The 18,127-nt window shown below is 35.2% G+C and overlaps 1 protein-coding gene across 34 annotated transcripts in view; it reads left to right on the top strand.

Annotated features, from left to right (window-relative positions):
• The window catches only part of LOC145297554 (serine/threonine-protein kinase mig-15-like), a 1,203,941-nt gene that overhangs the window by 891,903 nt on the left and 293,911 nt on the right, over positions 1-18,127 (top strand). For 21 of the 34 annotated variants that reach the window (XM_080143552.1, XM_080143544.1, XM_080143543.1 and 18 more), the window contains one exon: positions 11,091-11,316. In XM_080143552.1, coding sequence (XP_079999678.1) covers positions 11,091-11,316 — 226 coding nt within the window. The remainder of the gene's footprint in view (positions 1-11,090; positions 11,317-18,127) is intronic. The other 13 variants (XM_080143554.1, XM_080143531.1, XM_080143548.1 and 10 more) reach the window with 1 other exon arrangement.

Raw genomic sequence — 18,127 nt, 5'->3', positions numbered from 1 at the left:
ATATATATATATATTTGGTAGAGTGCGCAAACTCCAACAGTGTCACGAATCCGCAGCCAGGCAGAGGCAGCATCCTGAGGGGGTGCAGACTGGCCAAAGGTGGATTGTATTGAAGCTTGAAAATGTTGGCATTTCTCCTTGGACTTAGTAGCAAGAACATTGAGCGTTGAAAGTGGTTTTGAGCAAGACAGGTGGATTTTCTTTGGCTTTAGTTTAAGCTTACAGCGCACAAGTGAGTGGTCTGTGTCACAGTCCGCAGAGTGCATTGTCCTGCAGTGGATGATATCCTGGAGGTGCTTCTTTTGAGTGATCACATGGTCCAGCTGGTGCCAGCGCTTAGAGCGTGGGTGTTGCCATGTCATCTTCGACCACGGTGAGCCCTTAAAGAAGGTTGATGGGATGCACAGCCTGTGTGTAGCACAGAGTTCCAGAAGACGCTGTCCATTTTCATTCATAGAGCCCACTCCGTGAGGACCCAGGACATCAGGCCAGGCATTGGTGTTACTGCCTACTCGAGCGTTGAGATCACCCAGGATGATTATGCGGTGACCGCGGTCGATTTTGGAGAGGGTCTCACTCAGCTGGAGATAGAAAGCATCTTTCTGGTCATCCGGCGAGGTGAGGGTTGGGGCGTAGGCAGACAATAGGGACACTGGACCAGAGGTGGTGTGTAGCTGTAGTGACATTAATCTGGGAGAGATGGCGACGGGAGTTTCGACAAAGCTGAGCAGCTTGTTGCAGATGGCAAAACCCACTCCATGTTTTGGTCTCTCCAAGTCAGGGTAGCCAGTCCAGTAAAATGTGAAGTTAGCTTCACGTATGGAGCCATTTCCAGTGAGCCATGTCTCGCCTAGTGCTGAGACATCCACCCCCAACCGGAGTAATTCCAGGTCGATAACAGCAGACTTCCGAGGATGAAAACTGTCAAGAGAGGAAGTCACCCCAAGGGAGCGGACATTCCAGCAGGCCAGGTGTAGTGGGGAGGCAGTAGCAGGATGTCGACCGGGGCGCGCCTGCCTAGAACGCGGGCCCTGCCGAGCAACGACAGCACCCCCGACTGCAGGGGGCTCCCGAATTGCCAGTCGCTGAGAATTTATTCTTGACATATCCATAGTAGTTGCCTGAAACGTCAAGCGCCGGGGCAGGGAAGTAGTGGATGAGTGCATGCCCAGAACAGAACATCCACCTCTGGACCCAACATTGCGGACCCCAGCGGAGCACAGGAGTGCGACAGCTGGAGCAGTGGTAGGTTGCCCCGCAGTACCCGCTAACTGGGTGTTGATCCCTGACCGTTGATCGTTCTTGATTCATCCGCTCAGTGATCCGCCATGGGAGACCGGTGGTTGAAAAATATATCAGCTGCGCTCATACCATGACTGCCAACTCCTGCTGCCGAGATGACATTTTGCTATTTGACCACATAGCTGGGGTCTGGATTGGTGTAAGCCAGGGCGTGTCCTCACGCCGGAGGGCCATGCACTCAACACCTCTGGGGCTCCAGACTACTCCGAGATCCCACATACACTTAGCCTGGGGCCGCAAGGTACCCAGTTAAACCGTGATGTACCACGAGGAGGTGGCATGCGAGTCTTGACCAGTGAGACGCTCTAACCACCAGTGGGCAGGGCTTACTAAACTGCCTCCCCTTCACTCTTGCGAGTATAGGTGGCGGTTACAGCTGGAAGCAAGAGGAGCAAAGCACCTGAAAGCCAAGCAGCTAAGCACTCTACACATTCACTAAGCTACAACACTACACGCTCAAAGGCCCTGTGTGCAACACACCACATCTCTTGTGGTGTCAAGCAAGGCTGCGTGTTAGCTCCTACTCTGTTCGGAATATATTTCTCAGCTGTTCTGCGCCGAGCCTTCCCAAACCCAACTGGAGTGCTCCTTCACACTCGCAGTACTGGAGGCCTATTCAACCTGGCCAGGCTACGCTCAAAAACTATGGTTAACCGCGTACAGATCCGTGAACTCCTGTACGCTGATGATGCTGCCTTCATCGCCAACTCGGAGGTTGAGCTTCAGGCAATGTGCTCCTCCTTTGCTTCTGCCTGCGAGGAGTTTGGTCTCAAAATCAGCCTAGGCAAGACGGTGGTCTTTGCCCAGCCTGCTGGGCTTTCACCCATAATAACCGTAAACAATCATGTACTGTCAAACGTCACCAAGTTCACTTACTTGGGTTCTACAGTTGATAACACCAACAGTCTTGATTGTGAACTGGACTCCCGCATTGGAAAGGCATCAACAACTTTCGGCAGGCTTAGTGAGAGAGTCTGGAAGAACAAGTCCCTCTCGCTACACCTAAAGATCAAGGTTTACGAGGCCTGCATCCTCAGCACTCTCCTGTATGGCAGTGAGACTTGGTGCACCTACCGCCGACACGAACACCGTCTGAACGCCTTCCACTTCCGATGCCTGCGCACAATTCTTGGATTCACATGGAAGGATCATGTACCAAACACAGCTATCCTCTCCACGACCAAGAGTACTGACATGTACACAGTGCTGCGCATCCGTCGCTTACGTTGGGCTGGCCACACCTGCCGCATGGACGACAGCCGGCTACCAAAAGCACTTCTCTTTGGAGAGATAGCTGATGCCCCTCGCTGTGCTGGCAGGCCACGCCTCCGCTACAAGGATGTCCTGAAACGTGACCTCCAGGTCTTCGGCATCCCTCACAACACTTGGGAAACCTCTGCCGGCAACCGAGTAAAGTGGCAAGCTGCTATAAGATCTGGTGCCAAAAGATCCTGCCAGCAATACACAGACTTCCTGAACTGTAGAAGACTGAAGCGCCTTGCCAATCGTCGTCCTCGACGTTAAGGGCCTATGTATGTATGTATGTGTATATATATATATATATATTTATTCTCTCCTCTCCTCTGTGTGGAGCACTTTACAGGAGGAAATGAGGATTTCCACTTCTCGAGTGTAAAGCATGATTCTTCTGCAAAAAAAATTCAATATTGTAGATTATCAATATTGTAGGATGGTAAAAACAAAAAAAAAATTGAAATGTCTCATTTTGATTTTAATAGCGGTTTGTTTTGATTTGGTTTTCCAGTTATTTACATATTTCTGCATTGACAACAATCGGTTTTGCCTGGTTCAAAACTGTACCAGTACCAAAAATGCTCTTTCAAACTTATGTATGACAGATCAATGAATATGCTATTTGATACTTGTGCATGACAGACCAACAAACTGAAGCATTACCTACTAACAAAGTCTTGCATCTAAGAAGGCAAGATAAAATCCACTTCTACAAAATCATGAAATGGCATACAACATGAATATATTAAAGCTTAATTAAATAAATGCCTTAAAGCTGTGTTGAATAGTTTTTCTTCTCAAATAATATAATTAACAAGGTTATTTGATTAGATCTAGACGTTGTCAATGGCTTCCCGTCAATCTGTAAACCAGTTGGCCTGAACAAAGGGTCGGAAAACGTTCTGACAGTGTTTTCCTTCACAAATAGGAAGTCGTTATTATGGGATGTGACTTCTTGCAACACGTTTGTTCTCAGCCACCTGGGATTATCAGTATCCTATTGCACTAGAGATTGTCATCAGTTCAAATTAACTGCTCTTAGAGTGCCTCTCAATTACCCCATATTTGGAGGAATGCCTTGAATCTGCTCTTGGTCTGCTAAACCAGCAGAAAATCTTATAAAACCTCTGGGTGTATTTGCAAAGGCTTTTTAAAAAAAAGTGTGTAAATATGAAAACTTATTTTAATTTTGCACTTCATTTGTGTTTGGATTATTTGTGCTACTTTTCTTATCTTGATATATATATATATATATATACATATATATATATATATATTCATATATCAATTTGGTTAATGTAACCTCTGATCATTTTCAGGTGTCTTTTGTCGAACTTGGAAATCTTTTGACAGAAAGATTCTAGAGTTTGATAAGAGACACTTGAAGAAGGTCAGAGGTTACATCAACCGAAACATTGTGATGAGAACAGTAATCCAAAAAATACAAATCATGAATCCTCATCTCAAAAACTCAGAAACATTGTACTTGGATTCATTTAAACGTTGCTGCAACCCTGAAAAGAATGATTTCTTTTGCTGATAATACTTTGCATTCACTTTTTGTAGAATTATTACAGTGTGCTATTGTATCGAAAAAACGAGAGAAGACAATTCTAAATGCTTTATTTCGCAATCACTGATTCCATCTAGGAATATTAAATGTGTTGCTTTGTTTCGTCATCATATTTAGTTTTAACACTTGTTTTACATACTGGCATATGTTGGACGGTTTTCAGAAATTGATTTCCAAACTACCTATCTCTGGCCAGGTTTTTATTTATCCCGCTCTCTTAAATTCATCTTTATCTGTTCTTCTCACATTTTGTTTGTGTTTCTCTTCCCAACTACCTCAACTGTTTTACCTCTACTAACTCTAGCATTTTCATCCACGCTTTCAATGTGACAAAACCAAATAAGTCTCCTGAAAAGTCATTTGAAACAGTAAAATGTTTACAATTGTTTGAAATAGAACATCATTCTTCTACAATTCGCTTCAACTTTAACACGATTTCATTTTCTCTTTTCATCTCGTCTGTTCATCCACGAAACGTTTTCCCAACGTTGGCATTTGATGACTGATGACTTTAGTTAAAGGGTCTCACCCATCCTGCCATCACGCTCACACACATTGATGTGATTGTGATAATGCATTCAAAGACTAGTCAAAGTTGCTGGTGAATTACAACGTTTTCCGTGCACTTTAAGTAATTTTCCTGCACTTAAACCATTGATAGCAGCTTTCAAATTTATTTGCCAACCTCCAACCCGCCCGACTCTTTCAGTGCCTTAACTTAACATCTATACGATTGTTACCAAATTGGTTTTGTTCCAATACAAGCAAGTATTGATAACTTTCCTTTCACATACACAAAACCACATGTGAATGTTGAGTGCTTGTCTTTGTATTGTGGCTTGCACATTAATGGACACTGACAGATGACAGCTTCCTATAGTCATGCCCTCGAGTTCACAAGACGACAGTGCCCCATGCCTTTTTGGATATGCTGCCAGTGCCAGAACCATCTCTCTCTCTCTCTCTCCACTCCCCCACATACACTTCTAAGCAGGTAGTGGCTAGACAAAACAGGCAGATGGCCAATGTGTTCAACCTCTCCTATACACATCTACCTACCAACTATGACCAGAACTGGTACTATCTGCCCCTACCTTCCCTCTCATCCCCTCATTCTGAGCTCCATTTTGCTGAGGGGCATCAGAATGTATGCTTTCAGCAGTGCTCTTAATACCTTAGATTGATATTTTGTCCTTTTACTTATAATAATACAGTCACATTTGATAGTTACAAAATAAGAAAATATTGATCAATTTAATTTTGAGATCTTATTTTATCAATCAAGTATTGTTTCCAATAACTGACCCCCCCCCCTTTTTTTTCAAGGTAATTTTATTATCTGTATATTTAGATATTAAAGTGAAAATTAATGTTCGCAGTTTAATCAAATCAGTTTTAATTGATTAGTGATTGATTAAATCAAACTGTATTTTTTTATCTTGGATTTTACATATTTTTGCACAATCAGTTGAATTTCGAAGTTTTTACAAAATTTGAGATAAGGCAAAGCATTGAAAAGAGATGGAAGTTATAAAACACTAAATTATCAGAAGATTAACTGTACCTATCTTACATTTTCTAAATGTTTTTTTTTTTAATTTCATTTTTGTATTCGGATCATTCTGACTTAAGTGTCATTCACATAATGTTTTGGCTGTTGTAATCTTCAACCTTCTTCAGGTGTATCTTGTCAAACTCAGGAATTTGCAGAGAATTTTAAATGGAACTCTTTATTTCATTAACACAGATAGCGTGCTCATTCTTTAAGCCATGATTTACCTGGAGAAGGGTAGAGGTTACATCAGTCGAAATGTGAGAATAACATGAGAACAGTAGTCAGAATAAGCCAAATTATCACTCCTCATCTCAAAAATTCATGAAGATAATTTGTTTCTTTTTCTTTTTTACAAATTTTTTAATTTATATGTAAGCAAACTGATAAAGAGAAGAGAATATTGGTTACCAAATGCAGGGAAGGAGGGAAAAAGATTTTTATTTTTTTAATAGAATTAAAAAAAAAAAAAAGCTAACTTGTTTTAGTTTTTACTGATGCATTTTTTTTTTTTCAATTGATTGATAGAAAAATTTTAAAGTAATTGAATGAGTAATTATGAAAGCCATGTTGAAGCGAGGATTAATTATCACATGTGAAACAGTTTCAATTTTATTAATAGAGAGGAAAAAAAAATTATGACAGTGTATGTGTGTTATTCTAGCTCAGACTTAAATATGCTAAAATTTCCACTTTTGAAAAACTTGGATGTTAAATTTGAAGATGTGTATTCTTCAATATGTATAATGTATTGAATAATTACGATTTTTTTTTTTTTTTTTTTTTTTTTTTTTGTGATATAAAAAAAAAAATGTTGGTTTGTTCACAAAGACTAATCTCAGTAGGCTCCCGCTTCCCAACCATTACCCCCACCCTGCTTCGGTTAATATATTGCAGATGAAAAGACAAGAATGAGCTGTCCTTTAACGTTCAAACTCTCATTGATGTTTATTTTTCTTTACGTGTTTGTTTTAAATTTGTTTAACCGTGAAGCAAATCGTTTGTAGCTTGGTTTATTTAATCTAATGATTTTAATGGTAAAATGGCCAAATAAAATCCCATATTTTTTTCCCAACTGTTAAGTTTTGAGACATTGTGTTGAACAAAGATGGCGGCGTAGTTCAGATCAGTAACCAAGATGGCAGCCAAGAATCAAATGCGGTCCGTAGCGTAGTTAACGGTGAACTGATTGAATCCAAAATTCGATAATTTTTATAATAATTTAGAAATGGTTGTTTAGCACAGCCGTTGGTTATAAAAATGATTGGCGAATCCATTCATCTCATACCCCCATTAGAAGTCAAAAACATTTTAAAAAGAATTTTATTGATATTTGCATGTAAGTAATGTGGCATTCTGCTTGCCAAGAAAATCAAACTTAAAAATAAAATGAAAAAATACCATTGGAATAAAATAAAAATAAGAAAAAAAAAAATCTTGATTTGATTGAAAAGATCAAATTGATTTGGTTTTCTATTTAAAAAAAAAAAAAAAAAAAAAGATCTTCCACCTTTAAAACCACCGCCACCATCCATCCACCTGCCAAAAAAGCCGAAGATAAAACAAAATTTGATTACTCTTGGTGGCATGAGCACATGTACTTCTGTCACTACAAGTACAGCATACAATGTGTAATTTGCAGCTGTAATTCAATTTACTGCTGAGGAAATCAATTTGAATTGTTAATCTCTAGAAAGTGATTTTAATCATCTTTGATTCATCCCTGATTATCAATGCAATGGTAGATACAAATTTAATTTTTTTAAATTATTAAATCTGTCAGTCAGACTTAATTTTCGTAGTCAAACTTTTCTTCCTCTCTCATTTCAAATCCTTGCAGTGATCCACGTTCATTTGAACATTATAAAAACTGAACATATATATTTTTTTTTAAATTTAAATGTAGACTGCTTTCTGTCAATTTAATTTGATAGATTAATCGTGTATGCCTATCATGGTGGTTTTCAGGTGTGTCCATTTAGCTGAATAAGAGGCTCTGTCAGTCAGTCTGTCATGCTTAAGTTTAAAATAGCATTTTCATTGCTGAATGCACAGATTGAACAAAATCAGATATGGTAAAGTGGAATAGGAGGCTTTGTCTGTCTGTCATGCTGTTCCATTTGAAACCATCAATGATTACTGGATGTCGAGATTGAATGGAAGTATTTTGAGAATATTAAGGACTGTCTGCAAAGACCGGTAGCATAACGAATAAATTACTTGGTAAAAATTCAGTTGTAAGTGACACTCTCTTGGGGTTTGAAGATTCAATCTTTCAGTGTAGGTGATGCACAGAATACAATTGCAAATTACTTAAGACTATTACTCGGATGTGGCTAACAGAATGAGAGCATACTACCTCGATGGATTAAATAAAGGGTTCCATTTGAAATTCTGTGCAAGATTCCCAAATTCAAGAAGATACATTTAAAGGTTGGAGGTTACATCAGCTGAAATATTGTGAAAATAACACAAGATGAGAACTGTAGTCTGAATAATCCAAATAATCCAAATTATCTTAAAAAAAAAAAAAAAAAAATCATAATACTGAATGAACGTATTTTGAGAATATAATTTTTTATTTCTTTAGAATTTGTTTAATTTTGCAGATTTAATTATTTTTATGAGATTAAAGTTAATTCAGGCTCATTTACAATTTTCCTTCCACTAAACAGATTAACTTTATGCAGAATTAAACAGAATTAAGAAAAGAATTTCAGTTTTAATTATAAGTTAATCCCCTTTTATGTGCTCAATGAAATTCCCATAATTTTTATTAAGTCTGCATGATTGGCTTGTCTGTTTTTATAACATATCAACCATTTTTATGTTCACTAAATATGATAACACCTTACAAAATAATTTCTCAATTCATTCAGTATGAATCAGATGATCCTATTTTAGGCACTGATTTCCTCAATCTCTTTCTAGCTACAATTCTTTCTAGAGAGACATAGGCTACTTACAGAAGGAAAAACAAGAAGGTTGCCAACATCCTTAAGTGAAAGTTTTTCTTTAAAATGGACTGGATTCAAACTTGACACACCTATGTTATCAGTTCATGTTATTGACCACATATTCATCGTCACGTCTCAGTTTTACAGGTGACTGAAAAAAAGACAACTCTGACACAGACGGAAAGGAAATAATAATGTGTAATTTGCATGGACCTACCTTGTTATAATAATATAATGGAAAACCAATTTTAAGTCGCTGTTAAATATAGAAATGATCAAAGATCTAATCTTTCTTGGGGTGAAGGCATGAAAAGCTGAAGTGCAAATATGTTTGTGTGAAGCAACAACTTCTGAAGTATTGAACTTTTAGCAGTTTGCTAAAAGTAGCCTTTTCACTGTCAACACATTAAAATATCATTTCACCTCCCACCCCATCTCTACCCTTTCACTATCCAAACCTCATAAAATACTAATTTTCTCTAGAAAGTGTGTGTGTATGTGTGTGTGTGCGCGAGAGGGAATAATGGCTCTAGTAAAAATAGCAAGTAAATCTGATGCTGATATGGTTATTGTCTATTTGCTCAAACTCCAGTCAATTGCCTTATTTGATATTTTTACAGATGGCTTCATTCAACTCGTTAACTTTCCAGACATGATTTACATTGTCCCCATAATCTTGGCAAAATAAAACTTTTAAATGGGTTTCATATACAGTCCAGCATGTCGTATCATTAGGTTAAATTTAAAAAATGAAAATCTTTATATTTCTTTTAAAAGTTTTATAAGAGTTTGTTTTCTTTTAAAAGTTTTATAAGAGTTTGTAAGAGTTAAACAATATATATTCTTATAATCAGCTACCTTTATATATATATATATATATATATATATATATATATATATATATACACTGAAAGTCCATGTGGTCAAAAATTGGTGGCATGCTTTTTTTACTACTAATTTACAATTTTTGTAATTATTTAAAAAAAACAATATAGTTCAGTCGGTTATATATTCACTTGAATATATACTTATCTCCCTTAGTATTACAAGCAAAAGATAGCTATTTTTGTATCGATGCTTAAACAGGTACACTCTGTATTATATAAGTCTTATAAATTTAATAAGAAATTAAAATATTAAGAAAAACGAAATTTTGGTACTTATGCATATTGAACCGAGCTGAAATAATAACGTTATTATTTAGAAAGCCATTCTTAACATGGAGAGAGGAGGGAGTTGTGTCACTATTCTGTACTTTCACCTAACAATTTAATAAAAAAAAAAAGATATCGTAAAACTTTAATTTAACTTGAAAATAATATTTTAAATATAGCGTGGTTCAATAAGTGCATAAGCACTGGAATTTTTTATGAATAAAAATTCTTTTTTTATCAGTTTGTTCAAGCTAGGGATGAGGCATCCTACCGAATGCCAAACATTCACTAACTCAGATATTCCAACCTAGAGATCTTTTAATATTCTGGCTGTCCCTTTAAGTGCAATTGTTAGAATCTTTCTTGCACTTGGTTCACTGGGTGTATTTGCCAGGTAGTTCTTGAAATTCTTTTTCATGAATCCAGTTGCGTCTATAATTACTGGAATGATAGAGATCTTCCTAAGATTCCAATTTCTTTTCATGTTATACATAAGACGTTGGTATATCGTTATCTTTTCCCTCTCGGCTATGTTGAACTCGTGCTGTAATGTATCTGTATATTCAATTGAAAGCAGTTGTATTGATAAAACCTTTTTCTTTATATAAACATTTATTATTATACAAATAAAGGTTGTATTTTTGTTAGTGTTCTTAATTAAAACTCTGAATCAACAAGTGATACACTTAGAAAACTTACTTCTCCCAATTCAGTATGGCTATGAGACAATTTTTATATGAGGAGGAACAGAGAGGCGGCAGAAAAGAAATTACTTATATTATCAGTAGTTTTTCAAAAAGCAACAAACTAGATCAAACAGTCAGCTGTCTTTCTTTTCACTGTATTGAAGCAGTTGCAAGAGTTTGTGCATGAATTAGAGAGAGAGAAAAACAGCGGAAAGAACAGGTGTGCTAAAAAAAACAACTGAGGATAGAGAGAGATATGAATATTTTTGTACTTTTTTTTTTATCTTATCCACAACTCCAGACAATGCCAGGTTCCTTGCTTGTAACTAATAAAGAAATTTCATTATTCTTTGAATCTTTCAAAAAATATTGTAAAGATTTTATTTTAAAAAAAAAAAAAAAAAAAATTCGATTGCAGTTAAATTCTAGCATTAATGAATATTAATTAGTTGGAGAAAAAAAATCTTTAAAAATAAAAAAAAACAAATAAAATGAATCCTCGTTTTTATTATCTATTTTCAAATGCTGTACATTTTTTATATATTAGTTTTAATTCATTTTCTTTTCCTTTTTTTTTTTTCTTTTTTTGTTCTTTAACCCCTCTTATTTTAGTACCGCCAGGCAGTGGGCAAACAGGCACCAATACATCAGAAATCTTTCACTGCATTTGGGTTTGGGGCAGGCTCCACCATTGGTTCCATGACACCATCACGAAGAGGATCTCAGATCAATGTCAACGTGACTCCTTCACAGACTATGGAAGGAGTCAGTGAAACACCTGAGATCCGCAAATACAAGAAACGCTTTAGCTCAGACATTCTTTGTGCTGCCTTGTGGGGTAAGTATATATATTTTTTTTAATCATTATATGAGCGAACACAAGGTCTGCTTTTCTATTTTGTCACATAAACTGTTGTCGTTGTCTCTGTTAATGTTGTTGATCATCATTCATTTCGCATGAATTACATGATTATTGTTGGCATTTGTTGTTCCTAATATCTTTCTGGTTAGAATTCTTTCTAGAAAGACATTACGTTAGGAACCATGTGGAGGTTGCCAACATCCTTAAGTAAAAGTTTCTGTGGAACAAATTTGGATCTGAATTTGACCCACCCAGGTTATCAGTTAGTCATTATGCGCTTAGACTCCCCTCTCCATTGTAATTGTCTCTGTTAACATTGTTTTAATGTTATTGCACTTTGCAATTAAGTTATAGGTAGGGAGGCATGAAAAGAATTGAAGAGGCATTAACAATGTAAATAGTAGGAGAATAAAATAGAAAATTGAACAATTCTAACATTTGTTCAAGAAAACCAATGCATTTCATTACTGATTGTGCACAAGACCTGATATGGAATTTATGTTCAATGTTTCTGAGTTTATGAAGGAGTAGCAGCACCTTTCTCGACCATCTTTTCCCATCACTCTTTCAAAATTTATCATACAAGAAAGATCTCCTTTCATTCATAAACTTCACCTGACACTTTAAAAAGGCCCTTTCATCTTTTCGTTAAAGATGGTATTCCTCTTTATAAAGACAATTCTTTGATTCATTGTTTCCCATGTCAACATAAATCTAAAGAGCACAAACGTTTCAATAATTGATTCGACAAGTCCAGGAGCATGTTTCAGCATCAGGATATGTGCATAAAAGCAGTGATTTTCATTTCTCAACAATCGATTAAAAGTTTTGCCATCATTGACATTGTAGTCCTGTTTGTATGAATCGCTACACTGTTTAAAATCTTGAGTTAGATTTGGTCACTTTTTAAGTTTTGAAGGCAATTTACATCGACAACCTGTTTGTTCCCTAGTTCTTTTATGGATATTTTTCAGGATTTCATTGAAAAGTGTAATTTTGATTTCATGTTCAATTTTATTTAGATTCTAACAATATTCCTCTTATGTTTTCTCTCAGATAATTGGCAGAATTCATTGAGTTTCTTTCAATTATTGCATTTAGTGTTCATTCGTGTTTTCACTAATATAACTTCAGTATGGATACTTTTTTGAATTCTTAATGTCATGGTCAATTCCATTGACATTCTTACATTACTAGTGAATGTTTAAAAATGATGTATTTTTACGTTCATATTTGTATCACTTTTTTAATTATGTCATTTTTTTTTAAATACCAAAATATATCTTTTAAGTTAAATTTAGAGAGTTGAAATTTGATATCTAGGGTATTTGAACATGTAGCACATTTTGTATTTGTTTTTTACCCGGCAGAAATTGCTGCTAAGGAGTCAAAATTAAAAACAGTTAACTTGGGCAGCGTAAGTCAAATAAAAGATTACGCCTGTTATTGCTTTTTTACAAAATTAAACATTCATAGCTCAAAGTCACTTAATTTTTTAACTTTTCATATCTATTTGTTTGTAACTCAGACGGTGATGATGCTGGAGAGATAAATAACAAGTAAGGCTGGATTCTAGCGAATAGTATTCAAGTCATATTTTGTTTATAACTTTTGAAAGCATTACTATATATTAAATAATAATCAATAGAGAATTAGCTCTATAATAATAAATAAAATATCTGCATGAATTTAATATTATTTTACAACCCGATAATGCCAGGCAACCTGCTAGTTGGTTATAAATAAATATTGTCAGTTTAGTCGTTTTTTTTTTTGTTTTTTTTTTTTTTTACATAGGCATCACCACATTATCAAGGCCAAGAGGCCACTCAAGGATAAGGGTTAAAGAGTGTACAGTAGAAATTGGACAATATAGTAATCATTAGTAATGAAAATTTGGTAAATTTGATAACTTATATGGAACGGCTCATCAAGAACTTATTTACGTTAGACTTGAACACAACCATATTGTAGTCAGCCGGAAAGCAGGAAAACGGAAGACAATTCCACAGGTGTGCAGTTCTAAGAAAGAAGCTTTGTTCATGGAATCTACGTTTAGGTTTAGGCACAGATAAAGAGTGGGGGGAATTATTGATAGTGTTTACAGCTAGACGATTGTTTCTTGTGAAAGTTTGGTGAGGGGGGACCATAGATTGAAGCTCAGTCGAACACTTTCCATGAAAATAACGATACATCAGACAAACTCGCAACATCTCTTCTGTGAGATAGAGGTTGCAAGGAGGAGAAAAGGACATCTCCTACGAGGCTACGAAGTCTATTTTGAACTCTATCAAGGCAGGACAAGTCCTTTCTAGCAGCTCCTGCCCAGATGTGGCAACAGTATTCCATCCTTGGACGTACCTGGCTCTTATATAGATAGAGAATAGAATCAGCAGTGAGATATTTACCGGATCGATAGAAAGATCACACCATTTTTCCAGCGGCCTTGGCAACAGATTTGATGTACGTGTTCCATTTAAGATCAGGAGTAATGGTCAAGCCCAAAAGCTTGTCAAAACTTGAGGCCTCCTGAAGACGAGAGCCATTCATTTCAATTGATGCCAGATGTGGATTAGAATGTTGATGATGTAAAGAGAGAAGCTTGGTTTTAGATGCATTAAAAATAACCAGCCACTCCTTTCCCCATTGTACTACATGCTCAAGATCAGAGGAGAGAGAATTGGAAAGAACTTGGTCGTTTACTGTCTTAGATGTGCTACCATAAATGGTAGTGTCGTCAGCATAAATGTCTACAAATGATTTAAGGATGTGATTTGGAAGATCATTAATGTAGATCAGGAAAAGAGTTGGGCCCAGGATGGACCCCTGAGGGACACCGGCATTAATACTGTAAGCTTCTGATTTTTGCCCCTCAGCTACTACTCTTATGAACCTATCAGAAAGAAATGATTTAATAATTGAGAAGACTTTTCCAGCTATACCATAGCTAGCGATCTTATGAAGTAAACCTTTATGCCATACCCTATCAAAGGCTTTAGATATGTCAAAAGCAATTGCCCTAGAAAGATTGCCACCGCTAATCCTATGCGATATAACTGTAAGCACATCTGCTGTAGATCTAGCAGAACGGAAACCATATTGAGTGTCACTAAGAAGGTTATTTTTGTTGAGATGGTTGATTACTTCTGTATTTAACACAGATTCTAGCAACTTACTCATGATGCACAGGAGACTTATTGGCCTGTACTGTACAATATTTGTCCTTTTAACCGTGTTGTGTTGAGTGTCATCCCCCTTTTTATATTCCAACAGTAGTCTGCCAACTTGCCAGGATTCCATTTTCCTTTAAAACATTTCTCCATCACTTAAATATTCTGATGGAAGATCTCACCGTGTTCATCACTCATATCACTAAGATTCTCCGCAATAATTATCGAAAGTGACAATTTTTGCAAAAAAAAAACTGCACCTAATTTGAGAAAAAGAAGGCTAAAAATGGATTTTCCATGTCATAGTTCTCGTAAAAATGACCACAGATATCCTGTACTTTTTTGAGTGTTTCACAGTGTTATTAATTGAAGTAAACTCTTTAAAAATTCTAATTTTGTTTAGGTAATGTTTCAATCTTTTGTTTATAAAATCATTGAATGTAAATAGCCTCAAAAATGTTTAATCATATACATTAAAATTTGTTAATAACTCTAAAGTCAGTTTAAATGACTTTCTATATGACAACTTAAACCTCTTCCAAATTTCTTTTATGCTATGGAATTTTTTATCTCAATAAATATTGAATTAATATTGATAATGTGTAAGTCACATAGAAGTGAAAAACACAGAAACACAAGAAGGTGCCACACAATTTTATCAATGTAGAAATTTAAAAATGTGTTCAAGTATTTATTTCCACTCCATTGTATGACTTTTTCATGGGTATAGTAAAACACCCGAAACTATAACTTTTGTTGATATAAATTCTAATTAAAGTTTACTCATAAATATACCTTTTAAGCTTTAATTTATCACCAGCCATTAAGAAACGTTGAAGGTTCAATCCTCAGTGCAGGCAATGCAAAGAATACAAATGTGAATTACTTAAGACTTATTCCAGGTTATAGCTGACAGACCAAGAGCTTGCTATAGCCATTTGAAATTCCATGCAAATTCCTGAGTTCAGCAGAAAGATTCCAGAGTTCAACAAGATACACCCGAAGAAGGTCGGAAGTTACATTGGCTGAAATGTTGTGCGTATAAATCTCAAGATGAGAACAGTAGTTCAAATTATACATTGCAAAACAAGTCTACAACTTTCCAAAAGTCCAATTATGAACTGTATGATATTTGCATAGTATTAATAGATAAATGGTTAATATTTAAAACAACTATGCATATTTCAGTCTTGAATCACTGTGAAATTCATTGGTTCTAATACTTGAAGAGTTTGGTCTGAATGTAGCTGCTTATTAAATTTTAGATTATTTATTTGGAAATCGTGTTAATAATTTTACAGCCTCTTCATTCCCAGGCCATAATCTTAGAAATCACAAATACAATTGACTTCTTAAAGTCTGGTAAATTAAATTTGTGAATGGTTATTTGATCTTTGGCCCATGTGTGATGGTCTGCAAAGGTAGGCATTCTCTAATTAGATTGCTACTAGACCAAATAAATTTGACCTCATCTGAGCTGCTCTAATTCCTGATTCTTTTTCCACTTGAGTTGTTGGAAAAGAAATAGTGATATTCATGAATTACACATCTTGGACTTTAACCAAAAAGTTTATATTGATTCTCATAGCAATACTAGTTTCATTTAGTAATAGTAGTTTTCTAAGTGTACTTGAGTTTTACTCATTCGATAAATAATTATTTCATTAGATATTGCTCTTTAGGATACCACATTTTAAGAAATTAAAAAAAATGTTATAATTTTTTTATACGCGTAAAAAAATATTTAAAAAAATATATTTTTCAATTTATGAAAAAAATCTAATAAAATTTTAAACATTTTCTAATCCTTTTATATTTTGTTATCTTTCTTGCTAACATTTAATTAAATTAACTTCTAAGAAATTTGAACAAAATTCTGTTGCAAATGCCATTTAATACATCAAGTTATCTTTCCAGATTTTTAAAGTCTAACCCAAATAGCAATCTGTCTGAGACATTACTTGATTCTGTTGTTTCTTCCTTCTATACGTATCAAAGAGATTCTGATAAAAAAAAAACTTATCCAAGAACATTGCCAGCACATAAAGTACAGTTGTGTGAAATTTAAAAAAAAAAAAAAAAAAAAAAAAAAATCAGCCCAGCTGTTTAGGAATCCATAGGGAACAAACTCACACATACAAAGTACCTTTTATATAATAGTAGAGATAGAGATATGTATAAAATTGATTGAATCATGGGCTGTTGTTGAAAAAGATTTATATTACATAGATCATCTGCATACATAAATACTATTGTCGCTGCATATCTACACTGCCTATTATGATGTATTAAATTTTGTGAATCTACTTAAACAAACATATTTCAGTGAAGCTTAAATGTCAGAATTTCCCCTCAAGATTTTGTCGTTTTGTTCCAGTGTTTCAATATCCATTTTTCAATAGATGCGTTACGTTCTATTTCAATATGCAAGAAGTCAGATCAACTGTGAAATATTGTCCCCGCATAAAAGGTCGTTGCCACATTCTAATCAATGGACTGCACCCAAAACTTAAGTCAAATGAATCAATATCCTGTCTCCAACACACACATCTTTCTGTTTACTCTCGTCTGCTGGCATCCCTCTTAATAATACTATTACCACTACTACTACTACATTGACTTTTGATTCATTGACTTCTAATTTACCCTTCTCCCTCTTTCTTTTTTCTTTTTTTTTTTTTTTGCTGTACATTTTCTCCTCCATATTCTGTCAGTGATGCAGTGATAAATTACCCTCTTCACTCTAAACAATATCTTGATCCTTGCCCTTAGCAATGTCGAGCACCATTATGTTGAAGGATCTCTAAAAAGTTATGTTTACCATCAAGGAAAGCAACAACTGATATTTATGCTTTAACAGTTTCTTCTTTGGGCTTACTCAAGAGTTTCGTATAATTTTCATTTTTTTTTTTTTACTAAAAATTATACTCATATTTCAAGTATACAAGTGTGTGGGGTAACGTTTACTATAATGAATAACAATTTTGATTTTTAAATTGGTTAGCCTATAGTAAAATCCAGGTGGATGTATTGTTTTCATTTACATTATAATACTGTTGGGAAAAGGTATGAAGCCAAACCCCCTTTCAGCATCATCAACTTGTCTACAATTCATTATTTACATTTGTTTTCTATAGATCTTGTCTGTTGGCATTAAATAATCTCCAAAAGAGTTAACATGTCATAAAACTAACCAAATATTTTATCTTGGTCTTCCAGGAATCTAAGTATTCTTTAGACAAATGATGGCTTTCAATATAAAAGAGTCTATTTTTCATTTTGACCAAATCAAAAACTTTAGATCGGATAAGTACTCAGTGTCTTTCTAGAAAGAATTCTGACTAGAAAAATATTGTTGAAACCAATAATAGAATCACTTGATTCATGCAGGATGATGGTGATGGCAAAGGATTTGCAGAAAGCACATTTCCCAAGCACAGAGCTTATCCTAAGATTCAGTCAATTATGTTAGTACGGTCATGTGAAGCGTTCATCGTCTTGGATAAATAAACATTGCAGAAGCATGAATGTCTTGAATTGCAGGAAGGTTGATCGGTCAAGGCAAAATTCTAAGCAAGTGATAATAAGAAGACCTTACCGGGTGAAATTTGGAGAAA

This window comes from Euprymna scolopes, chromosome 18, assembly GCF_053919585.1.
Source record: "Euprymna scolopes isolate OS-2025 chromosome 18, ASM5391958v1, whole genome shotgun sequence".
Taxonomy (NCBI): Eukaryota; Metazoa; Mollusca; class Cephalopoda; order Sepiida; family Sepiolidae; genus Euprymna; species Euprymna scolopes.
Note: the sequence above shows the minus strand (reverse complement) of the source record. Positions and strands in the feature narration are given on the sequence as shown.